General features: G+C 38.3%; 1 protein-coding gene across 1 annotated transcript in view; it reads right to left on the bottom strand.

Annotated features, from left to right (window-relative positions):
* The window catches only part of LOC118714119 (oral-facial-digital syndrome 1 protein-like), a 69,812-nt gene that overhangs the window by 15,848 nt on the left and 33,666 nt on the right, over positions 1 to 20,298 (bottom strand). The window contains 2 exon segments of the mRNA XM_036429048.1: positions 13,159 to 13,271; positions 14,386 to 14,512. Coding sequence (XP_036284941.1) covers positions 13,159 to 13,271; positions 14,386 to 14,512 — 240 coding nt within the window.

Raw genomic sequence — 20,298 nt, 5'->3', positions numbered from 1 at the left:
TGGCGACAAGTAAGTACCTATCAATAATAACTTTAAATGTAAATGGATAAAATGCCCCAATAAAAAGACGTAGTGTAACAGATTGGATAAGAAAACAAGACCCACATATCTGTTATCTACAAGAAACCCACTTCAGAAAAAAATACAAACACAGACTGAGAGTGAAGGGATGGAAAAAGGTTTTCCAGGCAAATGGAAAATAAAATAAACCTGGGATAGCAATACTTATATCTGACAAATTAGATCTCAAAGTAAAGGACATAAAAAGAGATAAGGAAGGCTACTTCATAATACTAAAGGGAGCAATTCAACAAAAAGAAATAACCCTGGTAAACATATATGCACCCAATACATGAGCACCCAAATACATAAAAAACTCCTAGAAGATATCAAGGAAGAGATTAACAGCAATACAACCATAGTACAAGATTTTAATACCCCACCATCAACTTTGGACAAATCCTCTAAACAAAAAATCAACAAAGAAACATCAATCTAAATGACTCACTAGGCCAGATGGAATTAATTGGCATCTTCAGAACATCTCACCCCAAAGTAACAGAATATACGTTCTTCTCAAGTGCACATGGGTCATTTTTAAAGACCAACCATATGTTGGGACATAAGAAAAGTCTCTCCAAATTCATGAAGATAGAAATCATATGAAGCATATTCACAGATCATAGTAGCATAAAACTGGAAATCAACTACAATAAAAATAATCCAAATAAATCAAACACATGGAGACTAAACAGCATGCTATTAAACAATGACTGGGTTATCAGAGAGATCAAGGAAGAAATAAAAAACGTAATGGAACAAATGACAATAAAAACACAACAATATAAAATCTGTGGGACATAGCAAAAGTAGTCTTAAGAGGGAAGTTCATAGCTCTACAAGCCTACTGCAAAAAACAAGAAATAATGGTAATAAATCACAAAACTTTACAACTCAAAGAGTTAGAGAACAAAAAGAAAAGCTCAGTGTAAGCAGAAGGAAGGAAATAATTAAGATCATAGCAGAGATAAACGACATAGACACCAAATAAACAATACAAAAGATCAACAAAACCAAGAGCTGGTTTTTGAAAGGATAAACAAGATTGATGAACCTCTAGCCAGACTCACCAAGAAGCAAAGACAGGACCCAAATAGACAAAATCAGAAATGGAAGAGATGAAACAATAACAGACCCCGCAGAAATACAAATGTTTGTTACAAAATACTACAAACAACTCTATTCCAAAAAACTGGACAACCTGTAGAAAATAGACAGATTACTGTAAAAATATAGCCTTCCAAAACTCAATCAGGAAGGATCTAAAACTCTCAATAGGCCATGACTTTGGAAGAAATTGAAGCAGTCATCAAAAAGCTTCTGGCAAACAAAAGCCCGGTGCCAGATGGCTTCACAGGAGATCTTTACCAAACATTCAAGGAAGAATTAAAACCTATTCTCCATAGACTATTCCAAAAAAAATTCAAGAGGAAAGAACACTTCCAAACTACTTCTATGAAGTCAGTATCACCCTTATACCAAAGCCAGATAAAGACAACACAATGAAAGAGAATTACATGTCAATATCCCTCATGAACACAGATGCCAAAATTTTCAACAGAACTCTAGCAAATTGGCTCCAGCAGTACATCAGAAAAAATCATACACCATGACCAAGTAGGATTTATCCCAGGAATGCAAGGATGGTACAATATCCGCAAATCAATAAATGTGATACATCACATAAATAAACTGAGTGATAAAAATCACATAGTCATATCAATTGATGCAGAAAAAGCATCTGACAAAATCCAACACCCGTTCTTGATAAAAAATCTCAACATAAGAAAAATTATATATGATAAACCCACAGCAAACACTATACTCAATGAGCAAAAACTAAAACCATTTACCCTAAAAACAGGAATAAGACAGGGATGCCTACTCTCACCACTCCTATTTGACATAGTACTGGAAGTATTAGCCATTGAGATTAGACAAGAAGAAAAAATGAAAGGCATCCAAAATGGAAAAGAAGAAGTAAAACTGTCCTTATTTGTATGTAAAGAACTCAAAAGATTCCATAAAAAAACTAATAGATTTAATAAATGAATTAGGCAATGTAGCAGAATACAAAATTAACGCCAAGAAGTCTATGGCTTTTTTATACACCAATTGTGGACTTACAGAAACAGAGACTAAAAAAGCAATCCCATTTACCATTACATCAAAAAAAGAATTAAGATACTTAGGAAGAAACTAAGGAGGTAAAATACATGGAAAACTACAGGACACTGAAAAAGAGATAGAGGAAGACATAAACACATTAAAAAACATACGATGTTCATGGATTGGTAGAATAAACGTCATTAAAATGCCCATACTACCAAAAGCAATCTATATATTCAATGCACTACTCATTAAAATACCAAGCTAAGGCTCTGTAGCTCAGGGGTTAGAGCACTGGTCTCGTAAAATACCAACGGAATACTTCACAGATCTAGAAAGAACTCTTCAACAATTCATTTGGAATAAAAACAAACACAAAGAAACAAACAAAAAAAACCAAACAATAAAAAAAAAACAAATATCCACAGAAATCCTGAGAAAGAAGAGTAAATTAGGAGGGATCTCAATACCAGATTTCAAGCTGTATTACAAAAACACAGTTCTCAAACCAGCTTGAGGCTTGAAGATGGGGACAGAACAGTTGGACTTGTTCTGACTCTGGTCCCAGAACAGATAGAAGCAGTGTCTGAGTCGCTCAGGGAATGTTGATTGGCAGCTAAGGGGCAGCGGAATTATCAAGGACGGTAAGGAAAGGTCCGCTGGACAGGATTTCCTGACCAAGAGGCCAGCACTGCAGTGGCTGCGGCGAGCTCTCCCGGAGGGAAGGCTGCGCCATCTGACCAGGAAAGGAGGAGCTTCTCTGAGGCCTGGAAAGCCCACAGCAGGGAGGTCCATCAAGCAGCTGAGACGCCCGGATCGGCGCAGACACGTGGATTCGGGGGAGTTCATCAGTCACCCACAGAAAGGTCAGAGTTTGCAGGGACAGCCTGGGGGATCTGGGTACCACGGCGTAGGCAGCTATGGTAGCTGGGGAGCAACGGCCCCGCCTCCACAGTAGCCGGGAGCGCAGCACTACCGCCCACCGAGCAGAGCTGCTCCCAAAGAAGGCTGCAGCGACACCTAGTGCTGGGTTTGACGTAATCCTCCCCAGAAGCGGGACTTTTTTAAAAAAGCCAGGAGACCCGGGACAGAGTGTTAAGAATCGCGGCTGTCCCGCCAAGGGCAAAACATCTGGACACCTTGGCGCCTGATCCCCTTCACCCCCTTGCTTCTGAATACTAGGGAAGGACTGCCCAGTTGGGCATATCCAGGGAAATTGCAGGGGGAAATTGCCTTCCTGGAAACAAGGGATTGGAGCCAGAAGAGAGAGTCTGGGAGCCAGTTGGCACTCGGCCAGCTAGTGCCATAGAGAAAGAAGGCCAGAGCAACCAAAAGGACTGGGAGGTCAAACCGGAAACACTGACACCTAAGAGCTGAATTACAAACTGCCTTTTTTTTTTTCTCTCTCTCTTTTCTTTTATCTTTTAATTAATCAAAAATAAATGGACACAAATAACTAAGATATAGCCTTCTTAAAATTAAGGATTACCTTACAAATCTGAGGTGCAGTGGAATGCTGGGATCTGCAAGACTGTCTGGGCCGAGAATCAGGAGTGCCAAATACATTAACAGAGGAAGTGAATGACTTCCTCTGTTTTCATGCTAATTTTACTATTCTTTATTTTATTTTCATTTTTTACATTATTTAATTTTCATTTTTTATATCTTTTACTTAAGAAATGATTTTTTTCTTTTTTCCTTACTTAATTTTACCTTTCCAATTATTACATTTTTCAATCTCTACCATCACTATTACTACTGCTATTTTGCAATTTTTGTTTCTTTTTTTATCTTTCTTTTTTTTTTTTCCTCTCCAGTACCATTTTATTTTTTCTTTATTTTACATTGGGAGTAACCTTCATTCTATTTTAATCTCTACTATACCATCATTCAACCCTATCTCAACTCGACCTTTACCCCATCACTCTCGTACTAAACTTTACCTTTTAGTCTACAGTTTATCCTATCCCTTTACTGCTTTAGTTTTTCCTCTATTCTTTCTGTATACCCCCTGCTAAAGCTCTCACTATACTTATAGACCTAAGTTCCAACCCTTGATACAAGTGTATAAATACCACTCTCTGCACTATATTAACTAGTTAAAAAAAACAAACAAAAAAACTGTTCTCCCCTCTATCCTTTTCGCATTGAGTGAAGGTTGATTATTGTGAATTTTTATGCTTGTTAGTGAAATTGTTATGTTTATTACTGTCTTGTTATTGTTCCTTTGTATTTTTTAAATCCTCTGTTTTTGTTTGTTTCTTTTACTTCTGTATATCATTGCCTTACATAATAATAGTGGATATTGTATCAATAGATTGTATTGATCTCCAAGTATTGTTACTGGCATTGGCTGGGTTCAGTGGTTGTTCTATGGCAATTTTCTCCATAGATATATAGTTTGTCTCCCATTTCTCTTTTAGTTTCCTTCTTCTCTCCCTTTCTTTCTTTCTCTCTCTCTCTCTGTCTCTCTCTCTTCTTTTTTTCCATTTTCCAACTTCATTTTGTCATTACTTTTTTCCTTTTTCTATCTCTTTATCCCTCTTTTTAAATTGTATTTACTTATTTTATTTATTATTATTTTTTAAAATTTTCTTTATTTTATTTTTACCTTTCTTCTCTCCTATCCCCCAATTTGCCTGTCTCTAGTGGTCACCTTTGTGGGAGGTTATGAATACTATAAATACATTCCTGTTAAGTGCCTCTTGTGTTGTACCTGGTAGTGTTGTAGTTTGTACCTTTAAATCAACGCAGGAGAAGAAACACCACATAACCAGACATCCTGAAAAGAGAGGCCATGGGGAGACAAAGAAATAGCCTGCACATGAAAGAAAAGCAGGCATCACAAGAAAAAGAAGTAAAGGAGTCAGAGGCAAGCAGCCTACCAGAGCAAGAATTCAGAATAATGATCATAGGATGGCTAAAAAGAATGGAAGAGAAATTTGACAATAACCAAGAAGAAATGAGAAAGAACCATGAGAAATTGAAGAAGAACAAAGAGGAACTGAAGAAGACCCAAGAGAAACTGAAGAAGAACCAAGAAGAAATGAAAAATGACATCACTACCATGAAGAACTCAATAGCATCAAGAGTAGACTAGATGAAGCAGAGGACCGCATTAGTGAGCTACAAGATAAGATGGAAAAAAATACCCAAGTAGAGCAGCTTCTAGAAAAAAAGATTAAAAAGCGGGAGGAGAGCCTACGGGAGCTTTGGGACAATACAAAACAAAATAATATTCGAATAATAGGGGTTCCAGAAGGAAAGGAAACTGAGGTGGACATGGAAAAAGTATTTCAAGAAATAATGACAGAAAACTTTACTGAAATGGAGAAGAAAAAACCCACACAAATCCGAGATGCTCGCAGAGCCCCAAGCAAAATGAATCCCAGAAAAGAAAGTCCAAGGCACATTATAATCAAATTGACAAACAACAATGACAAAGTAAGAATCTTAAAAGCGGCCAGAGAGAGACAGAAAGTTACATACAAAGGAACTCTCATCAGACTAGCAACTTATTTCTCAACAGAAACTTATCAGGCCAGAAGCGAATGGGATGAAATATACAAAGTCATGCAAAGAAAGGGTCTGAATCCAAGAATACTGTACCCAGCAAGGCTATCAATCAAAATTGAAGGGGAAATCAGGACCTTCACAGACAAAAGAAGACTGAAGGAATTTATCTCCACCACACCAGCAATGCAAAAAATGCTAAAGGGTCTAATGTAAAAATAAAGAAATAGGAAGTGAAGAAGGAACATGGGTATAGAATAAAAATGGCGTTAACTATGTACCTATCAATAATAACCTTAAATGTAAATGGATTAAATGCTCCAATCAAAAGACATAGGGTAACAGATTGGACAAGAAAACAAGACCCATACATCTGTTGTCTACAAGAAACCCACCTTAGAAAAAAAGATGCACACAGACTGAGGGTGAAGGGATGGAAAAAAGTTTTCCAGGCAAATGGAAATAAAAAAAAACAAAACAAAACAAAACAAAACAAAACAAAACAAAAAAAAAAACAAAAAACAACCCTGGGGTAGCAATACTTATATCTTACAAATTAGATCTCAGAGTGAAGGACATAATAAGAGATAATGAAGGCCACTTCATAATATTAAAGGGAACAATCCAACAAGAAGAAATAATCCTGGTAAATATATATGCACCCAATACAGGAGCAACCAAATACATAAAAAAAACTGCTGAAGGACATTAAGAGAGAGATTAATAGCAATACAACCATAGTAGGAGATTTTAATACCCCATTGTCACCCTTCGACAAATCATCTAAACAAAAAATCAGCAAAGAAATATCAATCCTAAATGACTCACTAGACCAGATGGAATTAATTGACATCTTCAGAACACTCCACCCCAAAGCCACAGAATATACATTCTTCTCAAGTGCAAATGGGACATTCTCAAAGATAGATCACATTTTGGGACATAGGCAAAGTCTCTTCAAATTCAAGAACATACAAATCATATCAAGTATCTTCTCAGACCATAATGGCACAAAACTGGAAATTAACTTCAATAAAAATAATCCAAAGAAATCAAACACATGGAGATTAAACAGCATGCTATTAAACAAGGACTGTGTTACCAGAGAAATCAAGGAAGAAATTAAAAACATCCTGGAAACAAATGACAATGAAAACACAACAATCCAAAATCTATGGGACACAGCAAAAGCAGTTTTGAGAGAGAAGTTCATATCCTTATAAGCCTATTGCAAAAAAAACTAGAAAAAAGGGTAACAGATGATCTAACTCTACAACTCAAAGAGTTAGAAAAGGAGCAACAAGAAAAGCCCAGTGTAAGCAGAAGGAAGAAAATAACAAAAATCAGAGCACAGATAAACGACATAGAGACCAAAGAAACAATACATAAGATCAACAAAACCAAGAGCTGGTTCTTTGAAAGAATAAACAAGATACATGGACCTCTACCCAGGCTAGCCAAGAAACAAAGAGAGAGGACCCAAATAAACAAAATCAGAAATGAAAGAGGTGAAATAACAACAGACCCCACTGAAATACAACGGATTGTTACAAAATACTACCAACAACTCTATTCCAACAAACTGAACAACCTGGAGGAACTGGACATATTCCTAGAAAAATACAAACTTCCAAACCTCAATCAGGAAGAATCTAAAAATCTGAATAGAACAGTGACTTGGAAAGAAATTGAAACAGTCATCAAAAAGCTTCCAGCAAACGAAAGCCCAGGGCCAGATGGCTTCACAGGAGAGTTTTACCAAACATTCAAGGAAGAACTAAAACCTATCCTCCTCAGACTATTGCAAAAAATCCAAGAGGAAGGAACACTTCCAAACTCCTTCTATGAAGCCAGCATCACGCTAATACCAAAACCAGATTAAGACAACTCAATGACAGAGAATTACAGACCAATATCCCTCATGAACATAGATGCCAAAATCCTCAACAAAATTCTAGCAAATCGACTCCAGAAGAACATCACAAAGATCATACACCATGACCAAGTAGGATTTATTCCAGGAATGCAAGGATGGTACAATATTTGCAAATCAATAAACGTGATAAATCATATAAACAAATTGAAAGATAAAAATCATATAGTCATATCAATTGATGCAGAAAAAGCATCTAATAAATCCAACAGCCTTTCCTGATAAAAACCCTTAACAAGGTGGGAGTACAAGGATCATACCTCAACATAATAAAAGCTATATATGATAAACCCACAGCCAACATTATACTCAATGGGCAAAAACTAAAACCATTCCCTCTAAGAAAAGCAACAAGACAGGGATGCCCATTTTCACCACTCCTGTTTGACATAGTACTGGAAGTACTAGCCATTGCAATTAGACAAGAGGAGGAAATAAAAGGCATCCAAATTGGAAAAGAAGAAGTAAAGTTATTCTTATTTGCAGATGACATGATATTGTACATAAAAAACCCAAAAGACTCTATTAAAAAACTAATTGACTTAATAAATGAATTTGGCAATGTAGCAGGATACAAAATTAATGCCAAGGAATACATGGCATTTCTATACACCAACAGTGAAACTACAGAAACAGAGACTAAAAAAGCAATCCCATTTACCATCACACCAAAAAAATTAAGATACCTGGGAATAAATTTAACTAAGTAAGTAAAGGACCTATATGCAGAAAACTACACGACACTGAAAAAAGAGATAGAGGATGATGTAAGGAGGCGGAAGAACATACCGTGTTCATGGATTGGTAGAATCAATATCATCAAAATGTCCATACTTCCTAAAGCAATCTATAGGTTCAATGCACTTCCCATTAAAATACCAACTGCATATTTCTCTGACCTAGAAAGAACTCTCCAAAAGTTCATTTGGAACAATAAAAGACCCTGAATAGCCACAGCAATCCTGAGAAAGAAGGGTAAAGTAGAAGGGATCTCAATACCAGACTTCAAACTGTATTACAAAGCCACTGTTCTCAAAACAGCCTGGTACTGGCACAAGAACAGACATATATGATAGATCAATGGAATAGAATTGAGAACCCAGATATCAACCCAAATCACTATGCTCAATTAATTTTTGACAAAGGAGGCATGAATATACAATGGAGTCAAGACAGTTTCTTCAATAAATGGTATTGGAAAAATTGGGCAGACACATGCAAAAGAATGAAACTAGATCACCAACTTACACCATTCACAAAAATAAACTCAAAATGGATGCAGGACTTAAACATCAGACAGGAAACCATAAAAATACTAGAAGCACCCACAGGCAGAAAAATCTCAGACGTATGCCAAAAGAACTTCTTCACTGATACTATCCCTAGGGCAATGGAAGCTAAAGAGAAAATAAACAAATAGGACTACATCAAAATAAAAAGCTTTTTTTTGGCAAAAGAAACCATCACCAAAACAACAAGAAAGCCCACGGTGTGGGAGAACATATTTGCAAATAACACCACTGATAAAGGTCTAATCTCCAACATCTACAGACAGCTGATACAACTAAATAAAAGGAAGATGAATGATCCAATTAAGAAATGGGCAATAGACCTAAATAGAATATTTTTCAAAAGAAGACAGAAGGAAGGCCAAAAAGCACATGAAAACATGCTCAAAGTGACTAATTGTCCGAGAGGTGCAAATCAAAACAACAATGCAGTACCATCTCACTCCTGTCAGAATGGCCAACATCAACAAATCAACAAACGACAAGTGTTGGCGAGGTTGCGGAGAAAAAGGAACCCTCGTGCACTGCTGGTGGGAATGCAGACTGGTGCAACCACTGTGGAGAACAGTGTGGAGTTTCCTCAAAAAACTGAAAATGGAACTCCCATTTGACCCAGTAATCCCACTCCTAGGAATATATCCCAAGAAACTAGAAACACCAATCAGAAAGGATATATGCACCCCTATGCTGATAGCAGCACAATCTACAATAGCCAGAATTTGGAAACAGTCTAGGTGCCCATCAGCAGATGATTGGATCCAAAAACAATGGTACATCTACACAATGGAATACTATGCTGCCATAAAAAAGAAGGAATTCTCATCATTTGCAGCAACCTGGATGGAATTGGAGAACATCATGCTGAGTGAAATAAGCCAATCAATGAAAGAGAAACACCCCAGGACCCCACTCATTTGTGGATAATAAAGATCATTATAAACTGATGAACCAAAAGATAGATATTGAGTCAGTAAAGCAACAAGCAGACTGTCAAATTACAGCGGGGAGGGGAGGAGGATCTGAGGGAGATAATAGATCAACCGAAGGACTTGTATACATGAATATAAATACAACCAATGGACATAAAACTCTGGGGAGGGAGGGGATGTTTGGGAGGGAGGGAGGGGGGAATAATCAATAAAATATGTAAAAATAAATAAATAAATAAAAATAAAGATTTTAAAAAAAACAGCTTGATACTGGCACAAAGATAGATATATAGACAATGAAATAGAACAGAGAATCCAGATATCAATCCAAATCGCTATGCTCAATTAATATCTGACAAAGGAGGCATGAACATACAATGGAATCAAGACAGTCTCTTCAATAAATAGTGTTGGGAAAATTGGACAGATACATGTAAAAGAATGAAACTAGATCACCAACTTACAACATACACAAAAATAAACTCAAATGGATACAGGATGTAAACATCGGACAGGAAACCATAAAAATACTTGAGGCATCCACAGCAGCAAAATCTGAGACATATGCCAAAAGAACTTCTTCACTGGCAATGGAAGCTAAAGAGAAAATAAACAAATGGGACTACATCAAAATAAAACGGTTTTTTCACAGCAAAAGAAACCATCAACAAAACAACAAGAAAGGACTCTATATGGGAGAACATATTTGCAAATGTCTCACTGATAAAGATTTAATCTCCAACATCTATAGGCAGCTTATCCAACTTAAGAAAAGGAAGATAAATGATCCAATAAGAAATGGGCAACGGGCCTAAAAAGAATCATTTCAAAAGAAGACAGAAGGCCAAGAGACACATGAAAACATGCTCAAAGTCACTAATTATCCAAGAGATGAAAATCAAAATGACAATGCAGTACCATCTCACCCCAGCCAGAATGGCTATCATCAACAAATCAAACAACAAGTGTTGGGGAAGATGCGGAGAAAAAATAACATTCCATGCACTGCTGGTGGGAATGTAGACTAGTGCAGCCAATGTAGAGAACAGTATGGAGTTTCTTCAAAAATCTGAAAATGCAATTCCCATATCACACAGATGACTGGATCAGAAAACTATGCTACATCTACACAATGGAATACTATGCTGCTATAAAAAAAGAACGAATTCTCACCATTTGCAGCAACCTGGATGGAATTGGAGAATATCATGCTAAGTAAAATAAACCAGTCAAATGAAAGAAAAATACCACATGATCTCTCTCATTTATGGATAATAAAGAAAATTATAAACTGTTGAACAAAAAGATACAGAGACAGTCAAGTATCAAACAGTATGTCAAATTACAGCGGGAAGATTAGGGAGAGGTGGAAAGATAGAAAGACTTGTGTGCATGCATATAAGCATAACCAATGGACACAAAACTCTGAGGGGGGAGGGAGTGAGGGCATATATGGGAGTAGGGTGGGGAGGGGCAATTGTAAGATATGTACACATATAATACCTTAATAAAAAATGAAAAGAAAAAAATTAGTTGCAAAGAATTTACAGTCCGCTTGTTGTTTTACTGTCTCTATATCTATCTTTTGGTTCATCAGTCTATAATGTTCTATACAGCTGGGAGGGGAGGGAGATCTGGGGGAGATAATAGATCAACCGAAGGACTTGTATGCATGCATATAAATACAACCAATGGACACAAAACTCTGGGGAGGGAGGATGTATACGGGAGGGGGGCGCAATGTTAAAATATGTACACAGATAATAATTTAATAAAAAAATGTAAAAAAATAAAAAATAGCCGAAACTGGTTTGGCTCAGTGGTAGAGCGTCGGTCTGCGGACTGAAAAGGTCCTGGGTTCGATTCCGGTCAGGGGCATGTACATTGGTGGCGGGCACATCCCTGGTGGGAGTTGTGCAGGAGGCAGCTGGTCGATGTTTCTCTCTCATCGACGTTTCCGGCTCTCTATCTCTCTCCCTTCCTCTCTGTAAATAATCAATAAAAAAATAAAATTAAAAAAATAAAATAAAATATGAATTTAAAAAAAGAATTTACAAATTTTACTAAGCTTATCTCATTTAACTGTTCAAAATATAGTACTTTCAGATTTGACAATGAAGCTCACAAGGCAACACAACCCTATATTATTAAGAGATAAAATGCAAACTAACCCTCATGCTGTCACAAGATGGCTGCGCCCACAGCAGAGGTGGGATTCCAATAACAGAAGATGGCTGCACCCCATAACGAGTCATAACAAGCTTTCAGCAGCAACCGGAGGCTGTGTGGCACTGGGACAGAGGACCTAAGGCTGCGCCTCTTGCCCAGCAGGACTTGACTGGGACCTCAAGTTACATGCCCACCCACCCCCGCACCCAGCAGGGATTGACGACCAGGGACCTCAGGCCACACCCCATGCCCCCGACCCAGCAGCAGGGGACCTGAAGGTGTGCCAGGGGACCTGAGGCTGCACCCTCTACCCAGCGAGGCTTCATAGGAGTGGAGCTGGCTGGGTCTGGATCTTGCCCAATACGGGTGAGGCCAGCTGGGTCAGGGTCTCGCATGATTTCAAAGGGCATGTGGTTGGGAGGGGACTTAACTCAGGGTTCTGCAGCTTGCCCTAGCCTCTGACAGAAGGAAGATTTTAATATACATTTTACTGATTTTATTTATTCTCTGACACTTCTATTTATAGAGACAGGGCATATAGCAATATTGAATTATTTTCTCTAATCAACCCCCTTATAATATGCACGAGCTTTGTGCACCGGGTCATAGTAGATTATAGACAAATATCAAGATTTCCTAGGCTAGAGAGAACCTTAGAGTTGGCTGACTTCTATATCCTAATTTCATACTTATTCAGTAGGCTCTCAGAGAACAATCTAAGAGAGCCAGAGCCAGGGCTCTAATTTCCATATAAGGAAGCTAATATACTTTCACCTCCATTCATTCACTAAGAATGAGTTTTCTACATCTGAGGCAGTCATCAGAATCTGTATAATATAACATCTTCATATTCCATAAAAAGAAAAGTCAGGTATTTTAAATCTGAAGCAATTCCATCCTTGGTAAATTAAGTTAAGGTTTCACTTGTGAGCTTATTTCCAAGTTTGAATTACTAGTTATCTTGAAATTTTTTTTAAAAAAATTACACTCAAATGTAGCCTTCAAAATCTGTGATATAAAAAAGTTATTTATCTGTATTTATGTTTTTATCCCAAAATACAAATGTTGAACATTGTAAGGCCTTTGATTTAACAACAAATATATTTCACCAAAAGTTAGCTTTCTACATTTTCAACTGTTAAAAATTGGTACTTGTATTTGAACTTACGTTCAAAAGATGATCCAAATTCCTCATTATCCTTACAAGATAGCTCATCCACATTTGAAAATTCATTTCTGTCTTGAACTTCACTTTGTGTTTGATAAAGACTGCGTTGAAAGAATAAATTCATGAGTGTAAAGTTGTAATAAGGTAAAACCAAGAGCACAGGACCATGAAAAGCCTTTGTGACTCAAGAAAAGGCTCTAGAGAATCAACTGTGCTTACTGAAAATGAAAGCTGTCCTGTACTAGGCATGCTCCATGCATTATACCAAGTGATCAAGACATTAGCTCAGGCACTCTGCAGAACTACTGTGAGGCAGGTACTATATTGTTGACAAGAAATAATGTTGCACTTTCAATGCTTATATCGATTGTTTTTTCAAGAACTACAAAACATTTGAAAAGAACAAATTCTGCACAGCATCAGTATGAGTCAGATGAATATGCGATACTATTAGCCCCATGTGCACGCAAGTGCCCTAATTCCCACTTGGGTGTCCTATTTCTCCTCTTTGCTTTATCATGAGAGAGGGATATAAATGCATGTACATTATATGCATCAGAATCACGATGAACACATGAGGCAATTTCCAACTCTGTACACTATGCAGAATCAATATGCAGACAGATGTCCATTGTTCCTAAGGAGTCAGAGTGCCTTTCATATGGATCAGGCACAGACAGGAATACCACATGTGCCTGAATCCCAGCCTGGGTGACCACCATCCAGCTTCTACATACGTCTACTCCATTCTACTTTAGCAATCAAACTCTATAACCCACTACCAATTCAGTACTTATCTCAATAGACAAAATACAATTTTGTTTGGACTATATGCCAAAATATTTTTAAGTGACTTATTTTGAAGGATTTAAAATTTTTAAATATGTGAAACTACTTCAAGTTTAAAAATAAATTGAATTTGTATGTTGCTTTTCTATTTCTAACCCAAGTCTATTCACAGAACTATGAAATGCTTACTGCTGCAATGGTGTACAGTGTACACATCAGGTTTAGCAAACAGGGAAAAGTTACTTATTTGCTAAAAGGAATTTTTCCCAAATAATTCAGACGATTACTGAAGATCACACATCATCTTACAATCTGATTGCAAATTCTATACCCCATGTGATCTTGAGCTTTACTTTAAAACACAACACAAGTCAGGGTCATGCAGCTAACCAGACTTGGCTGGGCCAATCAAAATGCGTGACTTACTCAGCTTTCTGCTCCAAAAGGTTTGAGACTGAATGGATGGAAAGGCTGTGCCTAGATTCAGTTGCTAAAGGCTGGAGCATTCTTTCAGGACAAGGACTGGAACAAGCATCATGAGATTGGCCTAGACCTAAAGGGCAAATGGTACAAGGACAAGAATATTACAAATTACACAGCAAAAAAAACAACAGAGTTCCTAAGAAGTTTAATTTGAGGGGCGGGAGGGAAATATTATCTTTGCAAATATAGTTGAGTATGATGCATAATTGATTCACACCATTTTTTAAAAAAATTATTTTATTGTTTAAAGTATTACAAATAGTAGTACATATATTTCCTTTTATGGCCCACTGACATTCCCCAAGCCTCCACTACCCCTGACATACACCCTCATGCAACCCTCCACCAGTGTCTTGTGTCCATTATATGCATGCATACAAGTCCTTGGGTTGATCTCTTCCCCCTTTCCCCAACACTTCCAGCCTTCTCACTGTAACCTGCCAGTCTGTGCCATGATTCACGAACTCTGTGCCTATCTTTTTATTCATCAGGTTATAATGTTCTCTATTTTCTATAAATGAGTGAGATCATGTGGTATTTTGCTTTCATTGCCTGGCTTATTTCACTTAGCATAATGCTCTCCAGTTCCATCCAGGCTGCTGCAAATGGTAAGAATCCCTATCTTTTATAGCAGCAGAATATTCCATTGTATAGTTATATCATCATTTTTAATCCACTCATCTGATGGGCATTTAGGCTGTTTCCGAATCTTAGCTATTGTAAATTGTGCTGCTATGAACATAGGGGTGCATATATCCTTTAGGAATGGTGTTTCTAATTTCTTGGGGTATATTCCTCGAAAAAGGATTACTGGGTCATATGGGAGTTCCATTTTTAATTTTTTGAGGAAACTTAATACTGTTCTCCACAGTGTCTGTACCAGTCTGCATTCTCACCAGCAGTGCACAAGTGTTTCTTTTTATCCACATCCTCACCAGCACTTATTTACTGCTTTGTGAATGATAGCCATTCTGACAGGTGTGAGATGATACTGCATTGTTGTTTTGATTTCCATCTCTCAGATAATTGTGACTTTGAGGATCTTATCTAATAAAGAGTAACATGCAGATTGACCATTACTCCAACACACAAGAGGAATCTACAAGCAGATCCATGTAGTCAAAGATCCTGCCCCCAAGTGGACACAAGATGGCCACCACAAGATAGCCAGCAGGGGAAGGCAGTTGTGAGGGACCAGGCCTGCAAGGGAGGGCAGTTGTGGGTGATCAGGAAAGCAGGGGAGTCCAGTTAAGGGTGACCAGGCATGCAGGAGATGGTACTTAGGGGCAATCAGGCTGTCAGGAGAGCAGTTAGGCATCAGTCAGTTTGTCATGGGAGTGGTTAGGGGGCGATAGGCTGGCAGGCAGAAGCAGTTAGGGGCAATCAAGATTGCAAGCAGGCAAGCAATTGGGAGCCAGCAGTCCTGGATTTTGAGAGGATGTCCCTACAGATTAGAGAGGGAGCAACCCCCCACCCCCATACACAAATTTCATGCACCAGGCTTCTAGTGTTTTCATATGTCTCTCGGACCTCCTGCTGTCTTCTTTCTAAAAGAATTTAAGTCAGTTGCCCATTTTTTATTGGATCATTTATCTTCCTTTGGTTATGTTGTATGAGTTCCCTGCAAATGTTGAAGATTAAACCTTTATAAGTGATAACATGGGTAAATATGTTCTCCCATACAATGGGCTTTGTTGTTGTTTTGTTGACATTTTCTTTAGCTGTGCAAAAACTTTTTATTTTCTCTTTAGCTTCCATTGCCCTAGCAGCAGTATTGGTGAAGAAATTGCTTCAGCATATGTCTGAGGTTTTGCTGCTTGTAGATTCCTCTCGAGTTTTTATGGTGTCCTATCTTTTTTTTTTTTAAATAAATCTTTATTGTTCAGATTATTACAAATGTGATCCTCTTCCCCCCCTCAATTGCTCCCCTTCACCAGGTTCCCACCGCACCCTCTGTCCTTTCCCCATCCCCCATTGTCCTCATCCATAGGTGCACAGTTTTTGTTCAGTCTCTTCCTGCACCCCCACTCCCCTTTTCCCTGAGAATCGTCAGTCCACTCCCCTTCCATACCTCTGATTCTATTATATTCACCAGTTAATATTGTTCATCATATTTTTAAATTCCCTTGGTTTTTAGATTCACTTGTTGATAGCTACGTATTTGTTGATCATAATTTTTATCTTTATCTTCTTCCTCTTCCTAAATAACCTCCTTCATATAATTCTGGTTTGGTGGTGATGAACTCTTTTAGCTTTTTTTTATTTGTGAAGCTCTTTATCTGTCCTTTGATTCTGAGTGATAGCTTTGCTGGGTAGATTATTTTTGGCTGTAGGTTCTTGTTATTCATCACCTTGAATATTTCTTGCCATTCCCGTCTGGCCTGCATGGTTTCTGTTGAGAAATCAGCTGACAATCGTATGGGTGCTCCTTTATAGGTCACTACCTGCTTTTCTCTTGCTGCTTTTAGTATTCTCTTTGTCTTTTGCTCTTGGAATTTTAATTATGATATGTCTTGGTGTGGTCCTCCTTGGATTCCTTTTGTTTGGGGTTCTGCGGGCTTCCTGGACTTGTAAGTCTATTTCTTTCCCCAGGTGGGGGAAGTTTTCTGTCACTATTTCTTCTAGTACTCTTTCGGTATCTTGCTCTCTCTCTTCTGGAATCCCCATAATTCTGATGTTGGTTCGCTTCAAATTGTCTCAGAGGTTTCTTACACTATCTTCAACTTTCTGGACTCTCTTATCTTCTCCCTTCTGTAGAGGAGTGTCCTCTGGCTCTTTGTGTTCTAAATCTTTGTCTTGATTCTTGCGATCTTCCAGTCTGTTTTTAGGACTTTGTATATTTTTTATTTCAGACAATGTTTTCTTCATTTCTTGTTGATCCCTTATTATTTATAGTTGCTCCCTTTTCATATCCTCATAGGTCTCATTTATTTTATCGGCCTTTTTTAGGATATTGTTGAATAACCTTATAACTGTAGTTTTGAACTCAATGTTCAATCTTTTCTTTTCCTCCATCTCCTTCCTTTGTGTCCTTCTTGTCTGCATTTTAGTTGTTTCCCTGATTTGATGGAATAGCTTTGTGTGCTAGGTGTTCTGGTAGAGCCCAGTAGCACAGCCTTCCCAGTTACCTGCAGTGGATAGTCTTGGTGTAGCCCTTTGTGGGCTGTGTGTGCAGTCTTGTTGTTAAGCCTTGCTTATTGTTGGTATCACTGGGAAGCGTTGATCTCCAAGCCAATTGGCTGTGAGGATCAACAGTGTCTCAGCTAGGAGGGTTTCCGTACTCTGCTTGAATAGGGCGGGGTCTCGGGGTGGCGCAGACAATCTTTGGTTCCCTGTCAGTGTCGCCTTAGAAAAGTCCTGTTCGTGGAGAGTTTTGGAAGATTGGTTGCAGGCGCGCGCACCTCTTTGGTAAAGGCGCAGACAAGCTTTGGATTCCTGCAAGTCCCTCCTTAGAGAAAGCCAGCCTCTGGGAGAGCTTCTGTGCTCAGCCACAGGTAGGGCGGAGTCTCGGGTTGATGCAGACAAACTTCGTTTTCCCTTCGGCTCCTCCCCAAGTCCTGCAGTAATGGCCTCTGGCTTCACACACCTCCAAGAGATCTCTGCCCACTGCCTAACAGTCTGGCCTCTCCCTGTCTGGGGCCGTTTATCAGAGCAATAGGGTGATTCTGTTTTCCTCTCGAACAAGAAAGCCAGTTGCGCGTTAGCTGTCCGCCCTCTCCGCGCCAGGAGTAAGCCAGTAGCGAACTCAGCCGGGCCCGCCCTCTCTGCGTGCAGGGAGTAAGCCAGCAGCAATCTCGGACAGGCCCTTCCTCTCCGCACCGGGATTAAGCCAGCGCCTTTTCGTGCACACAGTTCTCCATACCTTCACAGTTCCTGAGGTTCAGCGTGCCTTCTCTCTCCTTCCCAGATGGCAGAGCCTCCTCTCAGCCAGCCGTCTGGCGCTTCTGGGCAATGCCTCCCCTGTTTTTCAGTTCTAAATTCAAATTTGTTGTTGTAGGCTGCATTCGGGTGTCTACCCTATGCCGCCATCTTGGTTTCTCCTCTATGGTGTCCTATCTTATGTTAAGTCCTTTAACCATATTGAGTTTATTTTTATGTACAGTGTAAGTTGGTGGTCTAATTTCATTTTTTTGCATGTTTCTGTCCAATTTTCCCAATAGTATTTGTTGAAGAGACTGTCTTCACTCCATTGTATGTTCATGCCTCCTCTGTCAAATATTAATTAAGCATAGTGTTTTGGGTTGATTTCTGGGTTCTTTATTCTATTCCATTGGTCTATGTATCTGATCTTGTGCCAGTACCAGACTGTTTTAAGAACAGTAGCTTTGTAATACACTTGAAGTCTGGTCTTGAGATCCCATCTACTTTGTTCTTCTTTCTCAGGATTGCTGCAGCTATTATAGGTCTTTTAAAAAAATTTCCTGATGAATTTTTGGAAAGTCCATTGTAGCTCTGTGAAATATGCCACTGATATTTTAATAGGGAGTGAGTGCACTGAATCTATAGATTGCTTTAGGTAGTATAAACATTTTAATGATGTTGATTTTACCAATCCATGAACATGGCATGTTCTTTCATCTGTTTACATCTTCCTATATCACTTTTTTCAGTGTCTTATAGTTTTCCACGTATAGGTCTTTTACCTCCTCAGTTAGGTTTATTCCTAGATATCTTAAATTTTTGGTGTGATGGTAAATGGGATTGCTTTTTTAGTCTTTAAGTTCACAATTGGTGTATAGAAAGGCCAGAGATTTCTTGGCGTTAATTTTGTATCCTGCTACATTGCTGAGTTCATTTTTTAAGACTATTAGTTGTGGTTTTTTTATGTCTTTCGGGTTTTTTATGTACATTATCATGTCATCTACAAACAAGGGCAGTTTTACTTCTTTTCCAATTTAGATACTTTTTATTTCTTCTTCCTGTCTAATCTCAATGGCTAATGCTTCCAGTACTGTGTCAAACAGGAGTAGTGAGAGTGGACATCCCTGTCTTATTCCTGTTCTTAGGAAAAATGGTTTTAAGTTTTTGCCCATTGAATATGATGTTGGTTGTGGGTTTCTCATATATGGCTTTTATTATGTTGAGATATGATCCTATTTTCACCTTGCTGGGAGTTTTTATCAGGAAAAGGTGTTTGATTATGTCAAATGCTTTTTCTGCATCAATTGATATGATTGTGTGATTTTTACCTCTCAATTTATGTGATGTATGACACTTATTGACTCGTGGATATTGAACCATCCTTGCATTCCTGGGATAAATCCTACTTGGTCATGGTGTATGATCTTTCTGATGTACTGCTGGAGCCGACTTGCTAGAATTTTGTTGAGAATTTTGGCATCTATTGTATGTTCATCAGGGATACTGGCCTATAATTAATTCTCTTTCATTGTGTTGTCTTTATCTGGTTTTGGTATTAGGTTAGTGCTGTCTTTGTAGAAAAACTTGGAAGTGCTCCTACCTCCTCAATTTTTTGGAATAGTCTAAGGAGGATAGGTTTTAGTTCTCCCTTGAATGTTTGATATAACTCCCCTGTGAAGCTGTCTGGCCCTGAGCTTTTATTTGCTGGAAGATTTTTGATGACTGCTTCAATTTCTTCCAAAGTTATTGGCCTACTGAGGTGTTTAGATTCTTCCTGATTGAGTTAGGAAGGTTGTATTTTTCTGTGAATATGTCTATTTACTCCAGGTTGTCCAGTTTGTTGGAATAGAGTTATTCATAGTATTTTTGTAACAATCCTTTGTATTTCTGTAGAGTCTGTTATTTCTCCCTTCATTTCTGATTTTGTTTATTTCGGTCTTCTGTTTGCTTCTTGACGAGCCTGGCTACAGGTTCATCAATCTTGTTTATCCTTTC

The sequence above is a fragment of the Pipistrellus kuhlii genome, unplaced genomic scaffold (genome assembly GCF_014108245.1).
Source record: "Pipistrellus kuhlii isolate mPipKuh1 unplaced genomic scaffold, mPipKuh1.p scaffold_m20_p_98, whole genome shotgun sequence".
NCBI classification, from domain to species: domain Eukaryota; kingdom Metazoa; phylum Chordata; class Mammalia; order Chiroptera; family Vespertilionidae; genus Pipistrellus; species Pipistrellus kuhlii.
Note: the sequence above shows the minus strand (reverse complement) of the source record. Positions and strands in the feature narration are given on the sequence as shown.